Source organism: Eretmochelys imbricata, chromosome 24, assembly GCF_965152235.1.
Source record: "Eretmochelys imbricata isolate rEreImb1 chromosome 24, rEreImb1.hap1, whole genome shotgun sequence".
Lineage (NCBI taxonomy): Eukaryota > Metazoa > Chordata > Testudines > Cheloniidae > Eretmochelys > Eretmochelys imbricata.
The window spans coordinates 715863-737749 of record NC_135595.1 but is presented as its reverse complement, the minus strand read 5'-3'; the positions used below and the strand labels follow the sequence as shown (position 1 = coordinate 737749).

Here is a 21887-nt window from a genome sequence, read left to right as displayed (position 1 = left end):
CACTCGGGTGCTGTCTAATAACACAGGGGAGCCGTGTGGGCACCAGTACAGGACCCAAAGCCACCCCCAGAGACAGGACCCAGCTCCTGGGGCAGTGTTCCCAGGTGCCTGGTTTGTGTTGCTGTGTGGTCTTGTGCTATACTGTGTGTTATCATGGTACCGCTGTTTGTGTGTGTCACTCTCCAGGTTGTTTTGCCATAGGTGACACTGTGTGTTGTCCTTTTGCTATTTGCTTGTTGTCTAGTGTGATGCTGTTCTTTAGCTCTGTGTGTGACTCGGTGCATTGTCATTGTGTTGTGTGTGCTGTGGCTCTGCGTGTGTGTTGTTATGTTGCTCCATATTGTGACTGTGTTTCTCCATGGGCTATTGTGTTGCTCTGTGTGGTTTTTGTTTTGCTCTGTATGGGTCTATTGCTCTGTGGTGGTGTTGTGGTTCTTTGTGTAGCATTGTGCTGCTCTGATTGTGCAGCCCCATGTGTTGAACCGCCCCGTGTTGTTGTCTCTCGCTGGGGGCGGGCCGGCTCCTCCCGCCCAGGGCGGGCCCGGTACATAAGGCGGAGGCTGGGCTGCCGTGCCCTGCACACAGCGACCCCCTGGCCAGCCCCATGGCGCTGCTCTGGGCGCCCCTGCTGGGGCTCTGCTGCTGGCTGGCGGCCGCGGACCGGCACCCCGTGTTCTGGAACAGCTCCAACCCCAAGTGAGTGCGGCGGCCCCGCATCCCGCCTGCCCCCCTCCGCCAGGGAGCCCCGGGCAGCCCCCAGCCCTGCTCCAGCCTGCCTGCCCTCCGCCAGCGCCCGGCCCCGGGACCCCCGAGCCGCCCACCAGCCCGGGCCCCGGGGCGCTCGGGAAGGAGCCAAACGAAACTGGCCTGGGAACAACCCGAGGGTGCCCGGCTACGCCCGACCCGTGCCCCGGTCACGCGTCGGGGGATCTCTGGGACCGGCCGCGCTGTCTGGTGGCGGGGTCTCCCCCGCGCCCCACGGCGGAGTTTGTAAACACGTGGGGGCGGCCCCCGCCCTGCCCCGCTGGGAGCCCCGAGGTGCCCGGGGGCCGCCGCTCCAGCCTGCGCCCCCGAGACGGGCTGGAGGCGAACGGGGAGCCCGGGGAAGTTCGGCCTTTGTTCGCGGCGCGCAGGGCTGCGGGCTGAGCCGGGCTCGCCAGCAGGTCCCGGTAACGATCCTTCGCCCAAGCGGCGCCTCCCTCTCTCCACTTCGCCCCCGGCTGTGACCGGCCGCTGCCAGCCGCGGCTCCGCGACGGGGACCTGGGCTGAGCCGGGTGGGTCCGGGGGCCCCGGGGCGGGGAGCTGAGGGCTCCCCAGTACTGGGGCCGATCCGGGGGTGCCGGGCTCACTCTTCAGACTCCGCTCTTGCATTGGCACGGGGGGAGCCGAATAAGAGCGGGCTCGCCCCACGGGCTGCGGGAGGGGGTCAGCCCTGGCCCTGCCAATCCCGGCCGGTGCAGCTGGCGGGGCTGAAGTTCACCAGCCACGGGGTGTTTGCGCCAAGCGCTGGGGGGGGACCCAGCTGGCCTTTCCTTTCCCAGGACCCAGCTCCCGGCTGGACATGGGCCTCTTCCTTCCCGGGGCTGGCGGGGGGCCAGGGGAAGGCGCCAGGGGCACGGGGAAGCGCGTGCACCGGCAGGAAGCCTGTTGACAAACACATCGGTGGGGCAGCTTGCAGGAGGCAGGATGTGGGGCTGGCCGTGGCCAGGCTGTGCGGAATCTGTCCCCGAGTCAGCGCCAGGTGTGGGGCTGATGGGGCAGGCGGGTCCCAGGGGGGTTGGGACCCTCTGTCCGTGCCAGGCGCTTGCCCTCGGCCCGGGTCAGCTGGGGGCCGGGGCGCTGGTGTCCCCTTCCCAGTGAAGATGGGAGCGAAGCTCCTGGCTCTGACAGGCTGGTGAGCAGGGGAAGCCCGGACTCCGCCGGTGGAATTACCCGCTGGAGACGCGCCTGCTGGGTGCTTGCTGGGATCCACCCCCAAAACTCCCCAGCAGGAGGGGCCGATGCAGAGCTCTCCACCTGGGCACTGGGGCCAGACAGAGGGGCCTCCCCAGCTGCGTGGGGCAAGCGGGGGGCTGTTGGTCTTGAACCACTCAGCTGCCAGCCCCAGCTTGCTTCGGGGGTGTGAGGTCGCCGGCTCACTGGCCCCAGGAGTGGGCCCCAGGAGAGAAGCTGCTTCCTCCCCCCGCCCCAGCTGTTGTGCTGTCTGCTGCAGCCTGACCCAGAGATGGCTGCAATTCTGAGGGTGTCTGTGAGGTACCTGGACTGCAGGGGCTGGAGCAGGGTCAGGGGCTAGCTAGTTTGGGAGAGGGGAGCTGCTGCCCCCACCCCGTGCCCTCTCAGGGAGCAGAGCCCAGTTCCCCCCTATGTCACCATGTCCGAGAGCCTGCCTGCAGCGGGAGGGGCAGCCCTTGTCTGCCCCGGCATGGGGAGAGGAGCCCTAATGAGGTGATGAGATGGGGGACCAGCATGGAGCAGAGACTGGTTGTCTGCCCTGGCTAATGGGGCAGCTGCGACAGCTGCTCAAACTCCTGGCTCCCAGGGGATGAGCAACCGGACACCGAGGGAGGGAGCAGTTATTCTCTGGGACATGCCTCCCCCCCCCCGGGGGTGTCTCCCTCCTCCACAACCCCCAGCCCCCCAGGCTGCATCTCCCCTGAGCAAAGACAGCGGGTCTGTGACATCATGGGACAGGTTTGGGGTGGGTCCAGTGCCCACCCGGGGGAAGAGATGGGCCTGTCTGGGGGACAGGGTGATCGGCTCCCAGGAATCTCCCCTGGCGGAACCTGGAGTTCCCAGGGCAGCATTCGGTTTTTCCCTGCTCCAAGGCTCCTGGCCTGGCACCATGGGGAGCAGTGGGCCTTGGGGGTCTCGGCCCCATGCTGGGCACTGGAGGGTTTAACAGGTTGTCACACCAGGGCACATTATTTTCCCATCTGTTTCTTCACCTCATAAAATGCCCCAGACTGCGGTGGGTGGGGATGTGTGTCGGGGGGGGCGGGGGGGCAAGATACAGTGCTGGGAAATCAACCCCCAATCCAGTGGCTGCTCTGTTACCCCCATCCCCACAATCTGCACTGGCCCCTCTGCATCTGGGGCATCTGCCCCTTCCCTCCCGCTCCCTGGATGTCTGCCCCCCATGGTGCGGGCTGGCTGGGAGTAGAGGGCTGACTTCTTGCCAGCACAGTCTCACCCTGCCTGCATCTGCCTGCTCCGTGCTGACCGCCCTGCCCCCTGCCCACTCCTGGCCCCAGGTTCCTGTTGGATGACTACACAGTGGAGGTCCGGCTCAACGACTACCTGGACATCATCTGCCCGCACTACGAGGAGGGCAGTGTGCCGGCCCGCACCATGGAGCGCTACACTCTCTACCTGGTGGAGTACGAGGAGTACGCGGCCTGCAAACCCCACTCCAAGGAGCAGATCCGCTGGGAGTGCAACAAGCCGGCCGCCCCGCACGGCCCCGAGCGGTTCTCAGAGAAGTTCCAGCGCTTCACGCCCTTCACCCTGGGGAAGGAGTTCACGGAGGGACATAGCTACTACTACGTCTGTGAGTGCCCAGGAGCAGGGCCTGGGCTATGGCGGGGGGCACAGGGCCTGGCGGGGGGCACAGGGCCTGGCGGGGGGTGGGGCCTGGCGGGGGGCACAGGGGCTGGCGGGGGGCACAGGGCCTGGCGGGGGTGGGGCCTGGCCAGGGCTATGGATGGGTGCACTGGGGCTGGGGGTTGGGGAAGGGCCTGGCTGGGGATAGGGGTGGACGCAGTGGGGCTGGGAGGTATGAGGCCTGGCCAGGACTATGGTGGCTCACGTGGGCTGGGGCGGCCTGGCCAGGGCTGTGGTGGAGGATGGAGGCCAAGTGGGAAGGGGAGTGCGCTGGTTCGTGGGAGGCAGGGACTAATGTGCGGGTGACATGGTCTTTAAGGTGTTACATGTCCCCCTCCCCCCAAGGGTCTGCTCTCTGGCCCCTGCTCTGATTGGCCTGGGAGAGACCCTGACTCCGTGGGCCTCTCCTGACAGCGGGAGAAATAGCCCCTGTGGGTATTGAGAGCACAGCTCTGACCCACCCGTCTCTTGCTTACAGCAAAGCCAATTCACCACCACGGGGACGGCTGCCTGAAGCTGAAGGTGACTGTGGCTGGCAAAACCAGTGAGTATCTCTGGGGTCTTGGTCCCGCCCAGCCGGGCACAGAGCCCCCCAGCAGCCTGACTGTATCACCATGCCCTGCGTGCCCTCCAGGCATCCAGGGAAGGGCAGCCTGAGTCACTGGGACCCTGGCTCCCTGCGGCTCTGGGGGAGGGTCACGGCCCTGCGCGGGTACAAAATGTGCATCCCCAGCGGATCTGCCAGCATGGTCCATGGCTAGAAAGCGGCTCCCCGCGGATTTGCAGGGCTCTAGGCATGGGAACGACTCAGGCTGCAGAGCAGAGAAGGGGTGAGGCCACACCTGGGGCACGGGTTGGCTGCTGGGGCATGCGGTCAGTAATGGGCCTTCGGTGCTGCCCTTCACCTGCTTGTCTCTGTGTTTGCTTTGCAGCTGGGACGCCGCCCATCCACACCCCGGTGCAGAAGGGGGGGATCCAGGCAGGTACGTTACTGGCTCTGACCAACAGACCCTAATGGGCCGGTGTGGTCTCTGCCATATGAGGGGCTGTGGGGAGCAGCAGGCAGCTGGGCAAAGGCGTTCCCCATGGAGCTGTACATCTGGCAGCCTCAGTCCAGATTCTTGAGATCCCCTCCCACTAGAGTACAGGGAAGAGCCTGCTCCAAGGCCTAGGTCTGGACTGCCAGGGCTGCGGGGGGCTGCAGGCCAGGGAGAAGGGAGCAATGCGGGATTGGGGGTCAGGATGAAGGGCAGCCACAAACTGCGGGAGGGAGCTTGCACAGCATGTGCCTGGCCGGCTCGCCGTTGGCTTGCGGCTCACACGTGACCCCGGTTGCTGGGTGTCAGCCACTGGCTGCAACTCAGTCCCCGGACCCCCACGCCCGAGAGGTCACGCAGCTCCTGCTGTCTCTCCTCTTGCAGACGACGCGGACGTGCAGGTCCTGAGGAGTGTGGGCCAGAACTCGGCGCTGCGGAGCGGCAGCCCTGTCACCTTGCTCAGCCTCCTGCTGCCCCTGCTGGTGCCGCACGGCCTGTGAGGTGGGAGCCTGGCTGAGCCGCTGGATGGCTACGGCTGAGCCGCTGGATGGCTACGGCTGAGCCGCTGGATGGCTACTGCTGCCGGGAATGGACCCTGTGGCCCAGAGAGATGCAGGCCCCTGGCTGGGCTGTTGCAAACACTCACGTGAGCGGCTCTCGCGTGTGTGCACCCAGCTGGGGTCTCAGCCAGGCGTGCGTTGGCAGCCTAAGGACTTATTACGGGTCGGATGACCCAAAGGGGTCAGTATTACGGGTCGAATGACCCACAGCTGAGCTGAGCAACCAAAGCCGCCACAGGCCTGCGGGGAGCGGCCTCTCCTCCTTACTGCCAGAGAAGAGACCGCCAGAACTTTCCACCACTCGCTTTGAGAGCGGACGACTGCGGCTGCTGCCCTGGCCGGGTGGCCGGCCAGTGGCTCTGGACTCGGAGGGGGTGGGGTGCTGGCACCTCTGGCCGGCTGAGCCAGCCCCCGCGGAGTGCGCAGGATGGACAGGCCTTGCGGGCTGGTGGTGTGGAAGTGTCCTGCAGGCAGAGGCACGTGTGCGGCCCACACAAATGGCCCATGGACGGCCTGTCGGTAGGGCTGAGCACATCCCAGGCTGGAGCAGGACCTCCTGGAGCAAAATACTTCTTCTGGCGCAGGACCCTAGTGTCAGTGACATGGGGTGTCGGGATTCCGGACGGTGTGACACCTGGAAAATAATGTATGGCCCTGTCTGGAGCAGGTGCCCCCTCCCCAAATTCTGACCTCCCCTGGCAGTTCTGCTGACTGCACATTGGCCAGGGGCCTGGGGCTGGCTGGCCTGAAGCAGGGAGCTGGGCTGCAGGCTCCCCAAAGGAGATGAACATGTCCTCCACAATCACCTGAGGATGGAATGAGCTGGCAGCCCCAAACCCATGACACCCCCATTCCCTCTATCCACCCCAGTCTGGCCTCTCCAGAAACACTGAGAGCTGGAGTTCCTTTGGCACTAACTCCCAGCCCCATTCCTGTCTGCCTAGGCTCATTGCCACAGTATCTCTTCCTCCTCTCCTTGCCCCACCCAGGACTGCCTGTCCTCTGTAAAGCAGCCACCTGTAAAGGAAACAGGGTGGGGCAGAGGCTGAGTGTAGCTGCTGCCTGGCTGGAGTTCCCACTACCTGCAGGTCTCTAGACTTGCTGTATTCCCATCTCCACAGTCTGTGTGCGCCTCGCTGCCTGGATGGGGTGAGGGGCTCACTCAGCCACACACCTGCTGGGCCCTGCACAGAGCAGTGTATATAATGTGTCTCGATTTGTAAAGCTTCCTTTTTACCACTGAAATTTTTATACAAATGGTCTTGAATAAATACTTTTGGATACGGCTGGGCCGCTGCTGCGGGAGAAGGGATGGGGAAAGGTGCCAACTGCACTTGTCCAACAGGCCTGGCAGGACAGGACCGTAGCACCTCTGGGACTCCCCCAACCTGGGCAACAGGACGCCCAAGCATCTCCACCTCCTCCCAAGCTTCCAGCTAAGATCCAGGCCCCCCTGAAGGGGCAGCACCCAGGCCCCAGCTGGCTCTCCCTGGCTAGAGCCACAGAGAAGGTGACAGGCAGAGAGAGCGACCCCTGCTCCAAGCCTGCGCTGCCCTCTCCTATCAACCAGAGGCCTCCTGTGGGTTCAAGACCCTCCCGGGGCAGCGTGCCCCTTGCCAGCCTTCTCCACTCCTGGGAAAATGGCTGGCTGGTCCTGCTGGCCAAGTGGGTTGGGCCTCTGGGGGTGAGGTGGGTTGAGCAGTGGGCTCTTGGCTACATGGCTGTTGTAATTAGTTAATTAACTGGCTGGGTTTGCAGAGAGCTTTGGAGTGGAAAATGCCAAAGCCCCTGTGGCTGACGCTATCCATTATTTCGATCTAGATTCACAAATGCTTCCCGAGCAGGGCGGAGGAGAGGGGAGGGGACTCACTCTGAAGGGGTGGGCTGAGTTGGGCCATGAATGCCCCTGACCATCTCTCCCTGCGCCCCCACCGAGCTGTGCTGTGTTTCCAGGCCTCTGGCGGCTGCAGCCCCACTGGGACAGACGTGGCTGGCAGCAATGAACGAAAATCAAACAGACTCATCCAGGGCCATGCAGCATCTCTTTGACTCCCGCTCCTCAGAGCGGCCGGGCTCGGCTCCTCTCCCCTTCCCCAGCCTTGGGCTGAGGGGTGACTCCTGTCCTGGGGAGGAGGAAATGCCTTCAAAACCCTGCTCCAGGAGGCAACTCCCAGGCCAACTCCCCCTTTGTGCACCAGAGCCAGGACTGTCCTGGGAGCAGAGGTGTGAACACCGCAGCCCTGATTGTATTTATTCCCCTCCCGTAGGTACCAGGGCTGCGCTGTTACCCCATAGCAGAGACGGGAACTGAGGCCCAGAAAGGCTGAGTGCCTGTGGCAGAGCAGGGATTGGACCTGGGTATCTGATGCCCAAAGCGCTGGGCTCTCTGCCCCCTCCAGGGTCCTCCTAGCCCAGCGCTTGGATGGGTCCCACTGGCCACAGCACTTGACGCTGCACCACTAGGCAATCAACTGCTCCACAGGGAGACCCGAGTCTACAGCAGAGCCAAAACCGAGCCCAGCTACCAGGCTGTCCCTTCACGCTCACAGGCAGCAAACCCCTCGCCCCACTCAGCTGGGGAACCCCAGGAACCCTGGCTCCAAACCAGGCCATCCCTCGGTGGCCTGTGGCTGGCAGCTGGTCTGACCGGTGCAGGCTGCAATGAGTCAAGGGAGAGACTGGCACAGCCGGAGCCTAATTACCACCCGCTGGAGACAGGCCGAGATGCAACATCCGGGCAGATGTGCAGGCATCACCCCAGCCCAGCTGATGAGCAGACACAGGTGCTGAGGCAGCCGCTCACCCTGCCAAAGTCACCGGAGGGTCGCCAGTGTCCTGGGCAAGGAGGGGAGCAGTACCCAAGCACCTGCAAGGTCCAGGCATGGCAGCCTCGTCCTCTCTGCCCAGCTGGGAATGGGAAGGGGCCTAGGAGCCTGAGCAGCCTTCACAAGCCCTTGAGCTGGCCTCCTGAGGCAACTAGCCCACTTCCCAAAGAGGCAGACCCCAGGAGATGGAGTTAGGCCGGAACCAAACTCTCCAGGCCCATCAGCCCGAAGCAACCGCCTCAGCCGAGCTCTGGCAGCTGGGCACAGATCGAGCAGGAAATGTCCTGCCTCTCAACGCCTGTAGCAGGTGCTGCCCGCCCCATCTCTGCCACCTGGTTAACGCACTGGCCTTGCCACAGCCCTGCTGTTCCACACCAACCACCAACCCCCCGTCCTTGGGCTGGGGGCAGACGACACGTGACCGCGCCCTGCCCGTTCATTCCGTGATGTGTCCACACACGGCCGGGGGAAAGCAGCTGGGACACCGTCACGGGAGGAATGGGGCACAGGGGGGCAGCCAGGCCCACGCAGAGTCCCGCAGAGCAGCAGCAGCCAGTGGGCCTGGGAGACAGCCGTGGTGGATCCACGGGGCAGCGGGCCCAGGGAATGTGCAACAATGACACCAGGCCCAGGCCCTGGCTCCGGCTTCCGTTCAGGGAACCCATCTAGCTACTTTTGCGGCTCCGGGTGTGCAGACAGGGCTGCGGCTCCCAGCCTGGGAGGTAGGTGAGTCAGGCTCCACCTCCCCCACTTCATAGACAGGCTGGGAAAGTTGGGAAAGGGGCAGTGAGTCACCCAAGGCTGCGCAGGCCCTCGCAGACAGGAACTGAACCCAGGAGTCCTGGCTCCAGTCAAACACGGCCAGAGCCACCGGTGCCCCCTGCCCTGGGGACATCACCCCCTCTCTGGACCAGCCTGCACCTGGGGTCATGGGGGACGATTCCCCCACATCCCAAAGCCCAGGGCCACAAGGTTCCCCGCTGCTCCCCTCTGCCCCATGGGGATGGATCTGAGAGTGATATTGTGGGGAGGAGGGGGCTGGGATGGCAATATCTGGGAGCACCCAGGCAGGGCTGTTATGGGTGGCAGTGATTTTGGGGGGTAGGCAAGGACTGGGGGAATATCTGGGAATGTCAGGGGATGGAAGTACAGGGGGTATAAGTGGGGAGCATCGGGGTGGTAATGCCCTGGGAGAGCAACTGCAGACGATGGTGCTGGGGGTGACAGCGGGGGGGGGGGGGGGGTTGCTGAGTGTGTGTGAGATACCCTGGGTGTTTGTGGGCAATGTTGAGTGCTGGAGGAGTGACAGGGGCTGGGTTTTGTGACAGGGGGCTGTGGGGGGATTGTTGGAGGGCGGTTATACTATGATACTGAGTGGGACTGGGGGGTATTGAGGGCTGTTGGGGTGTGCCGAGGGGTGTCACTGTAGGGGTTTATTGGGGGTGACATGCGGGGTGTTCGGAGGGGCTGGAGCTTTGGTGTCATACCAAAGGGGCTGTGGGGTGACATGGGGGACTGGGGGGTGACACAGGGAGCTGTGGGAGTCCAAGGGGTGACATGGGGGCTGTGGGGCAGTTGGAGGGGCGAGGGGTGACATAGGGGGCTGTGGAGGAATTGGGGGGGCCTGGATGCTGCACGGGAATACTGAGGGGGGTGTTGGAGGGGCTGTGGGGTGACTTGGGGGCTGTGGGGTGACACAGGGGCTGGGGGGGGGTTGGGGGGCCCCAGGCGCTGCGCTGGGGGGCCGAGGAGGTCTGGGGGGCCCCAGGCGCTGAGCTGGGGGCCGAGGGGGTTGGGAGGCCCTGGGCGCTGCGCTGGGGGCCGAGGGGGGGCTGGGCGTCCCCAGGCGCTGCGCTGGGGGGCCAAGGGGGTCTGGGGGGATTGGGGGGCCCCGGGTGCTGTGCTGGGGGCCGGGAGGGTTGGGGGGCCCTGGGCGCTGAGCTGGGGGCCGAGGGGGGCCGGGGGGGTTGGGGGTCCCTGGGCACTGCGCTGGGGGCGGCCGGAGGGGTTGGGGGGCCCCAGGCGCTGCGCTTGGGGCCGAGGGGGGGGTTGGGGGCCCCGGGCGCTGCGCTGGGGGCCGAGGGGAGGGTTGGGGGGGTTGGGGGCCCCGGGCGCTGCGCTGGGGGGCCGAAGGGGGCCGAGAGGGTTTGGGGGGCCCCGGGCGCTGCGCTGGGGGGTTGGGGGGCCGAGGGGGTTGGGGGGCCCCAGGGGCTGCGCTGGGGGGTTGGGGGGCTGAGGGGGTTGGGGGGCCCCGGGGGCTGCGCTGGGGGCCGAGGGGGGTGGGGGGTTGGGGGGCCCCGGGCGCTGCGCTGGGGGGCCGAGGGGGGCTGGGGGGCCCCGGGCGCTGCGCTGGGGGCCGAAGGGGTCTGGGGGGGTTGGGGGGCCCCGGGCGCTGCGCTGGGGGGTTGGGGGGCCGAGGGGGTTGGGGGGCCCCGGGGGCTGCGCTGGGGGGTTGGGGGGCTGAGGGGGTTGGGGGGCCCCGGGCGCTGCGCTGGGGGGCCGAGGGGTTTGGGGGGCCCCGGGCGCTGCGCTGGGGGCCGAGGGGAGGGTTGGGGGGGTTGGGGGCCCCGGGCGCTGCGCTGGGGGGCCGAAGGGGGCCGAGGGGGTTTGGGGGGCCCCGGGCGCTGCGCTGGGGGGTTGGGGGGCTGAGGGGGTTGGGGGGCCCCGGGCGCTGAGCTGGGGGGCTGGGGGGCTGAGGGGTTTGGGGGGCCCCGGGCGCTGCGCTGGGGGCCGAAGGGGTCTGGGGGGGTTGGGGGGCCCCGGGCGCTGCGCTGGGGGTTGGGGGGCCGAGGAGTGGGGCCGGCGGGCCCCGGGGTGTCGGGCCCGGGGAGGTGCCGGGGGCGGGTCCCGGCGGGGCCCGGCCCCAGTCTCGGTCCCCGCCGGCCGCAGCCCGGGATGGAGCCGCCGCCGCTGCCGCTGCTCTCGGGGGCCTGCGTCGCCTGCACCCTCGGCATGTTCGCCACGGGCCTGTGAGTGCGGCCGGGCCGGGCCGGGCCGAGCCGAGCCGCTTCCGGGTGCGGGCCCGGGCCAGATCCGGGCGGCGGCTGGGCTGGGGGGCTGCGGGGGCAGCGAGGGGCCGGGTGGGGGGCTGTGGGTTACGGGGGGGGAGCGAGGGGCCGGGCTGGGGGGCTGTGGGTTACGGGGGGGACGAGAGGCCGGGTTGGGGGGCTGTGGGTTACGGGGGGGAGCGAGGGGCCGGGTTGGGGGGCTGTGGGTTACGGGGGGGAGCGAGGGGCCGGGCTGGGGGGCTGTGGGTTACGGGGGGGAGCGAGGGGCCGGGCTGGGGGGCTGTGGGTTACGGGGGGGAGCGAGGGGCCGGGCTGGGGGGCTGTGGGTTACGGGGGGGAGCGAGGGGCCGGGCTGGGGGGCTGTGGGTTACGGGGGGGAGCGAGGGGCCGGGCTGGGGGGCTGTGGGTTACGGGGGGGGAGCGAGGGGCCGAGCTGGGGGGCTGTGGGTTACGGGGGGGAGCGAGGGGCCGGGTTGGGGGGCTGTGGATTACTGGGAGGGACTAGGGGCTGGGCTGGGGGGGCTGTGGGTTACAGGGGGTTGGGGGACTATGTGTCACGGGGGGGACTAGGGGCTGGGTTGGGGGGCTGTGGGTTACTGGACGTTGAGGGTGTCTGTGGGTTGCTGTGGGACTGGGCTGGGAAGAGCTATGGGTTACTGGTATTGTGGGGTGCTGAGGGTTGGGGTGCTGTGGGTTACTAGGGGGCTGCGCTGGGAAGAGCTATGGGTTACCAGAGGCTGGGGGGCTGCATTGGGGTGCTGGGGGTTGCTGGGGGTTGGGGTGTTGTGGGGTGCTGTGGGTTACTAGGGGGCTGCACTGGGAAGAGCTATGGGTTAGCAGAGGCTGGGGGTTGCTGGGGGCTGGGCTGGGGTGCTAGGGATTACTAGGGACTGGGTGGGCCTGGGCATCGCTGTGGGTTGGCAGCTCTGTGGACACAGGAACTTATCCCTGGGGGCTCCCTCCTTTCCCAGTGGCTACCCTGCCCCCAGCCCTGTGGGGTGGGCCGTGACTCGAATGGGCAGCTCCTGGCATGGCTGGGCCTCTACAGTTTGGCCAACTCCGAGCTGTCCTCAGTCACGAGGATTTTTAAAAGAGCGACGTCCTCGGGACCGTCAGGGCTGGGGGGAGACGGGTTCCGTTTGCCAGCATTTCTCTGCCGTCATGAGGGCTGGGAATTTGCGCCTTGCCGGCGCTGCGAAGTTACCCCGGTTTATCCATCCCACTGGAGCTGGTTCACGCAGCCCGAGTGCGGACGCAGCGGACGCGCGGGACGTGTCCCGTCAGGGGCGGGGTGAGCTGGCTGGGGGGGCCCCGTCACACCGGGGGACTGGCCCGTCCCTGGGGGTGCACCAGTCAGTATAAAATCCCAACGCAGCTGGGCGCTGCCCCTGTTCAACACCGAGTCCAGAGCAGGCCCTACCCGCCGTGTAACCACCTGACACCAAGGCTGAAAAATGGCAAACGGCACCACTGCTTCTGGGTGTCACCCTTGTCACAGCCACTGCGGCAATGCCCTCTCAGACTCGGGGGGGCTTGGGCCGGGATGGGGGGTTGGGTCCCCTCAGACTTGGGGGGATGGGAGGCATTTCTCCCCTGTCTTATCCCTAGGACTGACCTGCGCCAGATGTTTCGCACAAGGAGTGTGGAGAATATCCAGTTCCTGCCCTTCCTTACCACCGATGTAAAGTATGTCCAGCCCCTGCTGACATGAGGGGGACAGAGCGGGCGCAGCCCGGAGGGTCATGTGGCTGTTGGAGTTGGGACTCAAGTGGAGGGGTGTCACGGAGTCCCTGGGCGATGCTCTGGAACTGCTCCCCATGAAGCCAGTCAGGACTCTGGGGCAGTCGCCTTTCTGTGAGCAGCCTGTCTTCAGGACACACAGCTCACCTGGCTTCCACCTCCCTGGGTCTGACCTCGGAGCATTCAGCCTCCTCTGCCCCTCCGTGCACTTCCCACAGCGAGTCCACTCAGTCGGGGTCCTGGGGAAGCCAGAGGGTCCTGCCCCGCAACTCCGCAGTCAGACGTGACTCTCAGCCAGCCAGTAACACAGAGGGTTTATTAGACGACAGGGACATGGTCTAACACAGAGTTTGCAGGTGCAGAGAACAGGACCCCTCAGCTGGGTCCATTTTGGGGGGCAGTGAGCCAGACAACCCCGTCTGCACTTCACTCCATGTCCCCAGCCAGCCCCAAAACTGAAACTCTCTCCAGCCCCTCCTCCTCTGGGCTTTGTCCCTTTCCCGGGCCAGGAGGTCACCGGATTCCTGTGTTCTCCAACCCTTTAGCTCTCACCTTGCAGGGGGGAAGGGCCCAGGCCATCAGTGGCCAGGAAACAGGGTGTCAGCCATTCTCTGTGTCCAGACCCCTGCACACCCCTGCCCTCTAGGGCTCTGCAATGATCATACACCCTTATCCCACCCCCTAGATATCTAAGAATTGCCTAGGGGAAATTGAGGCACCCCCACACTATTCGGAGGAAACATTAAGAACAGTCCCACTTCGTCACAAGGGGGGCTTGGACAACAGCTGGGCAGGGCGCACGCTCCAGCGGCTTGTACAGTGGTGGGGAGCACGTGCTCCGGGAGGTTCACGTACGGGGACGTGCTCCAGTGCTGGAGGGCTCCCCAGCCCAGAGGCAGCAGTACTGGTGACTACCCAGCCTGGTCTCCCCTTGCAGTAACCTGAGCTGGCTGAGCTATGGGTGCTTGAAGCAGGACTGGACACTGATCACCGTGAACGCCATCGGGGCGGCGCTGCAGACCCTGTATATCCTGGTGTACCTCTATTTCAGCCCCGAGAAGGTGGGTGGAGAGCAAGTCCCTCCCGCCTGCCAAGCTCCAGGGGGAGGGGGGAACTGCCCTGTTCGGAGGGATTCCTGTGAAGGGGCGGAGTTGGCATGAGGAGGGAGGTGCCTGGGGCGGGGTCCGGCAGTGGCATTTCTTGGGAGGGGGTTTCCTGTGCCATCGTGGTATCAGCCCTGACTGCCCTCTTCCCGTCCCCCAGCGCCGGGTTCTGCTGCAGAGCGTGGCCCTGCTGGGGGTGCTGACCCTCGGCTTCTGCTACTTCAACCTCCTGACCCCAGACGTGGACGTGCGCCTGGCACACCTGGGGCTCTTCTGCAGCGTCTTCACCATCAGCATGTACCTCTCGCCCCTGGCTGCCCTGGTGCGTGTGGCTCCCTCGCGGGAAGCATGCGGAGGGGAACCTGCCTAACTGGGGCGCTGGCCTGGGGCATGGGCCGTGTCACTGGCCTCTGGGGGGCGTTCTACTGGTTTGGGGCAGAGTGGTGCATGCTGGGGCCTTTGGGCTCCTGCAGGTGAGGTGCCCAGTCCCTCAGCTTGGAGGCCTTGGGGTTGGGAGCCCAAAGGAGACCCCAGTGGGCCGTTCAGCTCTGGTTCTTCCTTGGCCCACGGGCTCGCAGGAGACAGCTGTCACTCTGGGAGGGGCCCTGGCTGGGATCTGCAGGAAGCTCCCCTCAGTGCCCTGAACTTAGCCCCTTCTGTGTTCCCTGCAGGCCAAGGTCATCCGGACCAGGTCAACCCGGTGCCTGTCCTTCCCACTGACTGTGGCCACCTTCCTGGCCTCAGCCAGCTGGACGCTCTATGGCCTCCAGCTCAATGACCTCTACATCATGGTGAGTGCTATTTGGCGGAGGGCTGGGGCCCCTCCCTTCCGCTCACTGCCTCATGGGGGGGCTGCCCTGGGAATCGTGGGGTGCAGGCCCAGACCCCCAGCGAGCGCGGTGCGCTGTTCCCGAGCCATCCCGTGGAGCCCCCTGTGCTGCCTTGTGACCTGCGCTCAGGGCGATGGGTCCTGATTTTAATTAATTGGCTGGCAGACAGCCAATACAGTGTCCCCATGACACGTGGCTGATGGAGCAGCTTGTGAGGGGAGGGCATGGGAACAGTAAAACTGCTGCAGGATTTATAGCTCTCCTGTCTCTGTGCCCCCCTGTTCCCTTCCCACTCAGGTCCCTAACGTCCCCGGGATAGTCACCAGCATCCTGCGGCTCTGGTTATTCTGGCAGTTCCCTCCGGACCAGGACAAGCTCTACAAGCCCCTGCAGGCCTGAGGCCTGGGACCTGCCATCTCCGCCGTCCTGGGGCAGGAAGAAGCATCACTGAGCCCTTGTGGTGGGGAGCCAGCGGCAGGTGCAGACCCAGCTTCTCAGCCCGTGGGTCGAATGATTTCCCTCCCCCCAGTACCTTCACTGACCAATGAAGGGAGGAGCCAATGCTCACACTGTGATTCTACTGCCCTTGCCCCTGCCCTGGTGGCGGCCCCTGCCAGCCGCCCCTTAGGCCTGCCTTAGCCAAAGAGCCTTGCACGGCACTACACGGGTACTGCCCCCTGCCTGGGGCTCTGCTGCTCCTGGGGGGCTCTGAGGAGTCATGACTGCCTTGCCGCAAGGGATGCCCCCACACGTCCAGCCATTTTCATTTTTCTTTGGTTTGCTCTATTGGGAATAGTGCCTTTGACACTTCAGCAGTGCCCCTGCACCAACCCCCATGCACCTGGCCAGCTCTGGGGACTCTCTTCCTCCCTGCTGTGCTCAGCCATTCTAGGGGGGCTGTGGTGGGAGCCAAGTGCGGTGCTGGGGGGCTGCCCTCTTCTCTGTTGGATGCCTTGGTTTGTACTGCTGTTTTGTATGAGCATAAGTGCCTTTTAATAAATCAAAGCCAGAGCGTGGTGCCTGTTTCCTCAGCTCGGGGCGCCCCCAGGCACAGAGAGCAGGCCGGGGCTGTGGAGGGCCTGCACCCCCTGGTGCCCCAGAACTTGGTGGGTACATGTGAGGATACACCCAACAGCCCAGGTGCACTCAACCCCCCCAGCTCTGGTGGCGTTACTGGGAACTGGGGGCCCCTCCCAGATCGGTTTGAGGCAGAGGAGAAAGAGCAAGAGAGGGGCTACCCTAGGGCCTGATCCTACAGGTTCCCCTACCCCCCAAGTCAATGGGTGCCCTGTCCCAGGAAGAGTCACACAGGGCATCATGTGCAAACACGTGGACAGCACCTGAGAAACAGCCTGCTCCCACTGGGGGCTGAAGGGACAGCCACATTTGGATCAACCTGCTCCAAAGAGCAGCTCCCCCTCCCCTCAGCCCAATGGGGGTGGGGCTGTTCTGATCCTGGCTGTGTCCCCAGGGAGCTGAGAGGATGGGGCGGCTTCTGGCAGAGCTGACCTCCTGTTACCTCGTAACATGCAAGATGTGCAGGATCATCCTGGCGAGGGCAGCTCTTCTCTGCCCTGGGCTGGGGCTCGACAGGGTGGCCTGCTACTGGGAGTCCCTAGTGGGCTCCATCAAGCCCCCTCCCTCAGTATCCACCCTGCAGGGCCCCAGCCAGGGCCATGCTGGGAGCTGGGGAGCATCCCTCAGCTGAGCCAGCTGCCCAAGGCCATGGCTAGGCGCTGCCGGGCCATGACTGGCCACGCATGTGCATGGACGAGACTGCAACTAACTGGCTGTCCCGCCTTCCTTGCTGCCACTGTTGCTCAGGAAGCAGCTAATTAGTCGCTCCTGCTAATTAGCCCCATTCCTGCCTTTGATATCAACTGCTCCTTTTGCAGAAGGATGCGCAGCCAATAATTAAGAACACGAAAGTCCTTTGGCTGGTATGCAAGGAACCCAGGGAGTCTGCCAGGGAGGCAGGCCCCAACATGTGTCACTCAGGCAGCAGCCTGGCCCTTCTGGCTGCAGGGAGCCCCATGGGCCCTGCAGCAGGGCCTGTGCCAGCCAGGGAGACAGCCCATGGATGGGGCTGTTGGGTTGCTCAGGAGAAAGGGATTCCCTGAAGGAAGCAGCCTCCGCATTCACCTTCTGGAGGGCAGGGGGCTGTACAAAACCCTGCTGAACTTGCTCATCATCTTCAACCAGCATGTGAAAGTCACTGTGCCATGGAAGCAAGGTTCTCGCTAGCACGGCCTGGCCCAGGCCACCCTGGAAATGACAACTCTTCCCATGTCCCTGGGCCAGCAGCGTCACCCACCACCTAGACAGCATGCTGGAGCCTGAGCTGGGGGGCTGCAGCCTTGGCATGCGATCTGGTTGATAGCCCCCCACTGCCCTGATTTAATGCCCACTGGCTGCTGAGAGCCAAGGAGGGGCCCTGGGGAGAGGGGAAGGTAGAGGAGTCAGAGGCAAGACTCGATCTCTGCAGCTTCCCACTACGAGTAACCAGGGGAGTCGGTGGGTGGGGTGTAGGCAGCTTGGGCTCAGATAGCTGCCTGGGGGTGGCTAGCCCGAGCAGTGCCACGCTCAGGGGACTGAAGGAGATAGTACAGAATTATCCACCTCGCTTGCACCCTGCATCTGACACAGAGCAGCACAGTGTTCCCTGCCGCTGACTCAGAGGGAAGAGCAGCAGCCAGTGAGTCACCCCTGGCAACGCATGAGTGATTCCTGGGACTCTCTCATCCAAACCCTGGCCCAGTTTGCTTGTGAGAGCAGCTAGGAACCGCACCAAGGGGGCCTGGCTGCAGGAGTGAAGGGAGTCACCTAGCAGCAAGCTGCTGCACTGACCACTTCTAGTTACCATCACCATCGAGTCCCTACCCGTCTCGTGCACTCAGTGCCATGTGTCACCTGCCCCTGTTCTCCTGAGGGGATGGACCAGCTCCCTGTCGCAGCAGGAACCCGCCCAGAGCCCACTCTGTGGCCGCCCTTCCCCAGGCTGTCAGCAAGGCTCAGCTACATACACTGATTCTTTATTGTGCTAATCCAAGTGAGGTGAGCGGCCCAGCTCCCTGAGGTGCAGCCTCCCCACCCCGCAGTTCAGAACTTCAGCCCTCGCCGGCTCAGGTCCGCTCGGGCCTCTCTGATCTGCTCCTGGAGCTCCTTCGCAGCAGCCTCGCAGTCATTGAATGTAGCCAGGCGGTAGCCAACGGTCGCCAGGGAGTAGCAGCCGAACGCCACCAGCAGGTACACGGGGAACGGCCAGAGCACCTGCTGGCAGGGCAGAGGGAGGTGGAGGCCCAGGGGGTCCAAGGCCAGGGTGGCCCAGGCAGTGCCCAGCAGGGCCAGTCCGCACAGCCACTGCACCAGCTTGGTCATGGTGCGCGTGGCTGGGTCTCGGCGCAGGACGGGCTGCAAGAGAGGCGGGGAGAGCAGGTCAGCAATGGAGAGCGGGTCGCGGCTGAGATGCCGATACCCCCCCCAGCCCCGATACAGCCCCCCCCAGCCCCGCCGGGCCCGACTACACCCCCCCCAGCCCCGATACAGCCCCCCCCCAGCCCCGCCGGGACCCGATACAGCCCCTCAGCCCCGATACAGCCCCCCAGCGCCCCACTACACCCCCCCCAGCCCCGATACAGCCCCCCAGCCCCGCTGGGCCCCACTACACCCCCCCCAGCCCCGATACAGCCCCCCAGCCCCGCTGGGCCCCACTACATACCCCCAGCCCCGATACAGCCCCCCAGCCCCGCTGGGCCCCACTACACCCCCCCCCCAGCCCCGATACAGCCCCCCAGCCCCGCTGGGCCCCACTACACCCCCCCCAGCCCCGCTACACCCCCCCCAGCCCCGCTGGGCCCCACTACACCCCCCCCAGCCCCGATACACCCCCCCAGCCCCGCCGGGCCCCACTACACCCCCCCAGCCCCGCCGGGCCCCACTACACCCTCCCAGCCCCTCACCGGCCTCCCCGCTCAGCAGCCAGCGGCCTCTCCCGTCGCGGAGCTAACGTCATTCTCAGGCGCCGTGGCCCGCAGGCGGCGTGCACAGCCCGCGGCCTCCTGGGAGTTGGAGTTCGGGAGCCCGGGCCGGCCTGAGCCACTAGGGACCGGGCGCTCCCCTTGCCCCGCCCCCCACCCCAGCAGCCCCCCGCCCCCGGGACCGGGCTCTCCCCTTGCCTGCCCCTCACCTCTGGCAGCCCCCTGCCCCCGCCCCCGGGCTCTCCCCTTGCCTACCCCCCACCCCAGCAGCCCCCCGCCCCCGGGACCGGGCTCTCCCCTTGCCTGCCCCCCACCCCCGGGTGCTCCCCTTGCCCTGCCCCTCACCTCTGGCAGCCCCCTGCCCCCGCCCCCGGGCTCTCCCCTTGCCTGCCCCCCACCCCAGCAGCCCCCCGCCCCCCACCCCCGGGCTCTCCCCTTGCCTGCCCCCCACCCCCGGGTGCTCCCCTTGCCCTGCCCCTCACCTCTGGCAGCCCCCTGCCCCCGCCCCCAGGATCTCCCCTTGCCTGCCCTCCACCCCCGGGTGCTCCCCTTGCCCTGCCCCTCACCTCTGGCGGCCCCCTGCCCCCGCCCCCGGGCTCTCCCCTTGCCTGCCCCCCATCCCCGGGTGCTCGCCTTGCCCTGCCCCTCACCTCTGGCGGCCCCCTGCCCCCGCCCCCGGGCTCTCCCCTTGCCCTGCCCCCCACCCCAGCAACCCCCCGCCCCCGGGACCGGGCTCTCCCCTTGCCTGCCCCCCACCCCCGGATGCTCCCCTTGCCCTGCCCCTCACCTCTGGCGGCCCCCTGCCCTCGCCCCCGGGCTCTCCCCTTGCCTGCCCCCCACCCCAGCAGCCCCCCGCCCCCGGGACCGGGCTCTCCCCTTGCCTGCCCCCCACCCCCGGGTGCTCCCCTTGCCCTGCCCCTCACCTCTGGCAGCCCCCTGCCCCCGCCCCCGGGATCTCCCCTTGCCTGCCCTCCACCCCCGGGTGCTCCCCTTGCCCTGCCCCTCACCTCTGGCAGCCCCCTGCCCCCGCCCCCGGGATCTCCCCTTGCCTGCCCCCCACCCCCGGGTGCTCCCCTTGCCCTGCCCCTCACCTCTGGCGGCCCCCTGCCCCCGCCCCCGGGCTCTCCCCTTGCCTGCCCCCCATCCCCGGGTGCTCCCCTTGCCCTGCCCCTCACCTCTGGCAGCCCCCCGCCCCCGCCCCCGGGCTCTCCCCTTGCCCTGCCCCCCACCCCAGCAACCCCCCGCCCCCGGGACCGGGCTCTCCCCTTGCCTGCCCCCCACCCCCGGATGCTCCCCTTGCCCTGCCCCTCACCTCTGGCGGCCCCCTGCCCTCACCCCTGGGCTCTCCCCTTGCCTGCCCCCCACCCCAGCGGCCCCCCGCCCCCAGGACCGGGCTCTCCCCTTGCCTGCCCCCCACCCCCGGGTGCTCCCCTTGCCCTGCCCCTCACCTCTGGCAGCCCCCTGCCCCCGCCCCTGCCCCCGGGCTTTCCCCTTGCCTGCCCCCCACCCCCGGGTGCTCCCCTTGCCCTACCCCTCACCTCTGGCGGCCCCCTGCCCCCGCCCCCGGGCTCTCCCCTTGCCCTGCCCCCCACCCCAGCAGCCCCCCGCCACCGGGACCGGGCTCTCCCCTTGCCTGCCCCCCACCACCGGGAGCCCCCTGCCCTGCCGCGCTCCACCCCTTTGCACTAGGTGCCACCGCACTGGACTCTGCACTCCGCGGGCTGGGTGCCCCCCCTTTCCCCATCACTGGGACTGGGTGCCCTCCCTCGGATCAGGTGCCTCACCTGGGGCCCCGACTGGTCCGCTTTTGCAAGGAGCTCCAGGTAGGGATGCAGTGTTCGCGGGAGCCCCACGCTGGCCCGTGCTGGGAAACTTGGCAAATGCTGCAGGCTCCCAGCGGGTAAGTCAGCGCGTTCCATCCAGGGGCGCCCGGAGGGCGCTGGGCGCCTTCCGCGGGGTAAGCAGGTGACGCTGGCACTGCACGAGACTGGCCAGCCGACTGCAGAGACAACGACCTGAGGAAGAAGGCTGAAGTGACTTGGGCAGGTTAAAAAAGAAAAAAGTGTATTTCTAGACAAGGCCTTGAACGGGTACCGCTTGGGGGGGACCGAAAAGAGAAGGACAACAGGTGCCATAAGGAACCTGGGGAGAAAGATGTCGCTGTCATGGAAACAGACTACAAGAGAATTACAGAACTGGTCTGAAATCAACAAGCTGAAATTCAGTAAAGACAAGTGCCAAGTACTTCACTTAGGAAGGGAAATTAAAATGCCCAGCTACAAAATGGGGACTAATTGGCTAGAAGGCAGGACTGCGCAAAGGATCTGGGGGTCAGTGGGGGTCACAAATGGAAGGTGAGTCAACAGTGTGAAGCAGTTGCAAAAAGGCTGCTTCTATTCTGGGCTGTATGAACCGGAGGTAATTGTCCTGCTCTCCTCAGCACTGCTAAGGTCTCAGCGGGAGAACTGCATCCAGTTCTGAGCACCACACATCAGGAAAGATGGGGACAAATTGGGGAGAGGCCTGTGGAGAGCAACAAACCTGACTGAAGGTTAAAAAAAACCGGACCTAGGATGGAGGAAAGATTTAAAACGGGGCCTGGTCAGTCTTGGGAAAAGCCGACTGAGGAGCAGGACCTGAGAACAGCCAGCATCTCCGTTAAGCCAGGAGCGCTCAAACGGGGTCGTAACCCACAAGGTGGTTACACGGGGGTCACCAGCTGTCAGCTCTGTGGGGCTGACAGCCCCAAGCCCCCATTAAATTACCCCCCCCATTTTGAATTTATAAGGGGGGTCACACTCAAGAGTTTTGCTGCGTGAAAGGGGTCACCAATACAAAAAGTTTGAAAACCACTGTGTTAAGGCTCTTATAAAGAGCTGGGAATGGGCGACAGGGGATGGATCACTTGATGATTCCCTGTTCTGTTCATTCCCTCTGGGGCACCTGGCAGTGGCCACTGTCGGAAGACACTGGGCTAGATGGACCATTGGTCTGACCCAGTAAGGCCGTTCTTATCAATTGTTCTCCACATCCACTGACGGTACAACAAGCAGTGATGGGCTTAATCCACAGCAAGGGAGATTTAGGTTAGCTAGGAAAAACTTCCTAACTCTCAGGGGAGTTAAGCTCTGGTACAGGTATCCAAGGGGGGTTGTGGAATCCCCATGACCGGGGGATTTTAAGAACAGGTTGGACAAACCCCGTCA

General features: G+C 65.8%; 3 protein-coding genes across 5 annotated transcripts; 2 read left to right on the top strand and 1 right to left on the bottom strand.

The window, feature by feature from the left end:
• The first annotated feature begins 604 nt into the window (after nucleotides 1-604).
• On the top strand, nucleotides 605-5138 carry EFNA1 (ephrin A1). Its single transcript, XM_077841235.1, has 5 exons — nucleotides 605-696; nucleotides 3253-3548; nucleotides 4080-4145; nucleotides 4534-4584; nucleotides 5023-5138. Exons 1-5 carry the CDS (start codon nucleotides 605-607, stop codon nucleotides 5136-5138), a joined length of 621 nt encoding a protein of 206 aa, XP_077697361.1.
• Nucleotides 5139-10861: 5723 nt separating this feature from the next.
• Nucleotides 10862-15716, top strand: SLC50A1 (solute carrier family 50 member 1). Of its 3 annotated transcripts, none has more exons than XM_077841447.1 (6): nucleotides 10862-10992; nucleotides 12640-12717; nucleotides 13709-13832; nucleotides 14035-14196; nucleotides 14546-14665; nucleotides 15002-15716. In XM_077841447.1, the coding sequence occupies exons 1-6, from the start codon at nucleotides 10919-10921 to the stop codon at nucleotides 15101-15103; spliced, it is 660 nt and encodes a 219-aa protein (XP_077697573.1). In that variant the 5' UTR covers nucleotides 10862-10918; the 3' UTR covers nucleotides 15104-15716. The 3 variants fall into 3 exon arrangements, with proteins under 3 accessions (XP_077697573.1, XP_077697574.1, XP_077697576.1); XM_077841448.1 differs by having other exon boundaries at nucleotides 10899-11037; XM_077841450.1 differs by lacking the exon at nucleotides 10862-10992 and adding an exon at nucleotides 11911-12322.
• Nucleotides 15717-17720: 2004 nt separating this feature from the next.
• Nucleotides 17721-18800, bottom strand: DPM3 (dolichyl-phosphate mannosyltransferase subunit 3, regulatory). The gene is made up of 2 exons (XM_077841153.1): nucleotides 18664-18800; nucleotides 17721-18115 (listed from the first exon to the last, which is right to left on the bottom strand). The coding sequence occupies exon 2, from the start codon at nucleotides 18080-18082 to the stop codon at nucleotides 17804-17806; it is 279 nt and encodes a 92-aa protein (XP_077697279.1). The 5' UTR covers nucleotides 18083-18115; nucleotides 18664-18800; the 3' UTR covers nucleotides 17721-17803.
• Nucleotides 18801-21887: the final 3087 nt, after the last annotated feature.

Excerpts from the sequence above, each read along its gene's own strand:
- EFNA1 (XM_077841235.1), top strand. The coding sequence starts at position 605 with ATGGCGCTGCTCTGGGCGCCCCTGCTGGGGCTCTGCTGCTGGCTGGCG. Across the intron at positions 697-3,252 it reads TGGAACAGCTCCAACCCCAA|GTTCCTGTTGGATGACTACA; the intron begins GTGAGTGCGGCG and ends TCCTGGCCCCAG. Across the intron at positions 4,146-4,533 it reads GACTGTGGCTGGCAAAACCA|CTGGGACGCCGCCCATCCAC; the intron begins GTGAGTATCTCT and ends TTTGCTTTGCAG.
- SLC50A1 (XM_077841447.1), top strand. The coding sequence starts at position 10,919 with ATGGAGCCGCCGCCGCTGCCGCTGCTCTCGGGGGCCTGCGTCGCCTGC. Across the intron at positions 10,993-12,639 it reads GGCATGTTCGCCACGGGCCT|GACTGACCTGCGCCAGATGT; the intron begins GTGAGTGCGGCC and ends TCTTATCCCTAG. Across the intron at positions 14,666-15,001 it reads TCAATGACCTCTACATCATG|GTCCCTAACGTCCCCGGGAT; the intron begins GTGAGTGCTATT and ends CTTCCCACTCAG.
- DPM3 (XM_077841153.1), bottom strand. The coding sequence starts at position 18,082 with ATGACCAAGCTGGTGCAGTGGCTGTGCGGACTGGCCCTGCTGGGCACT.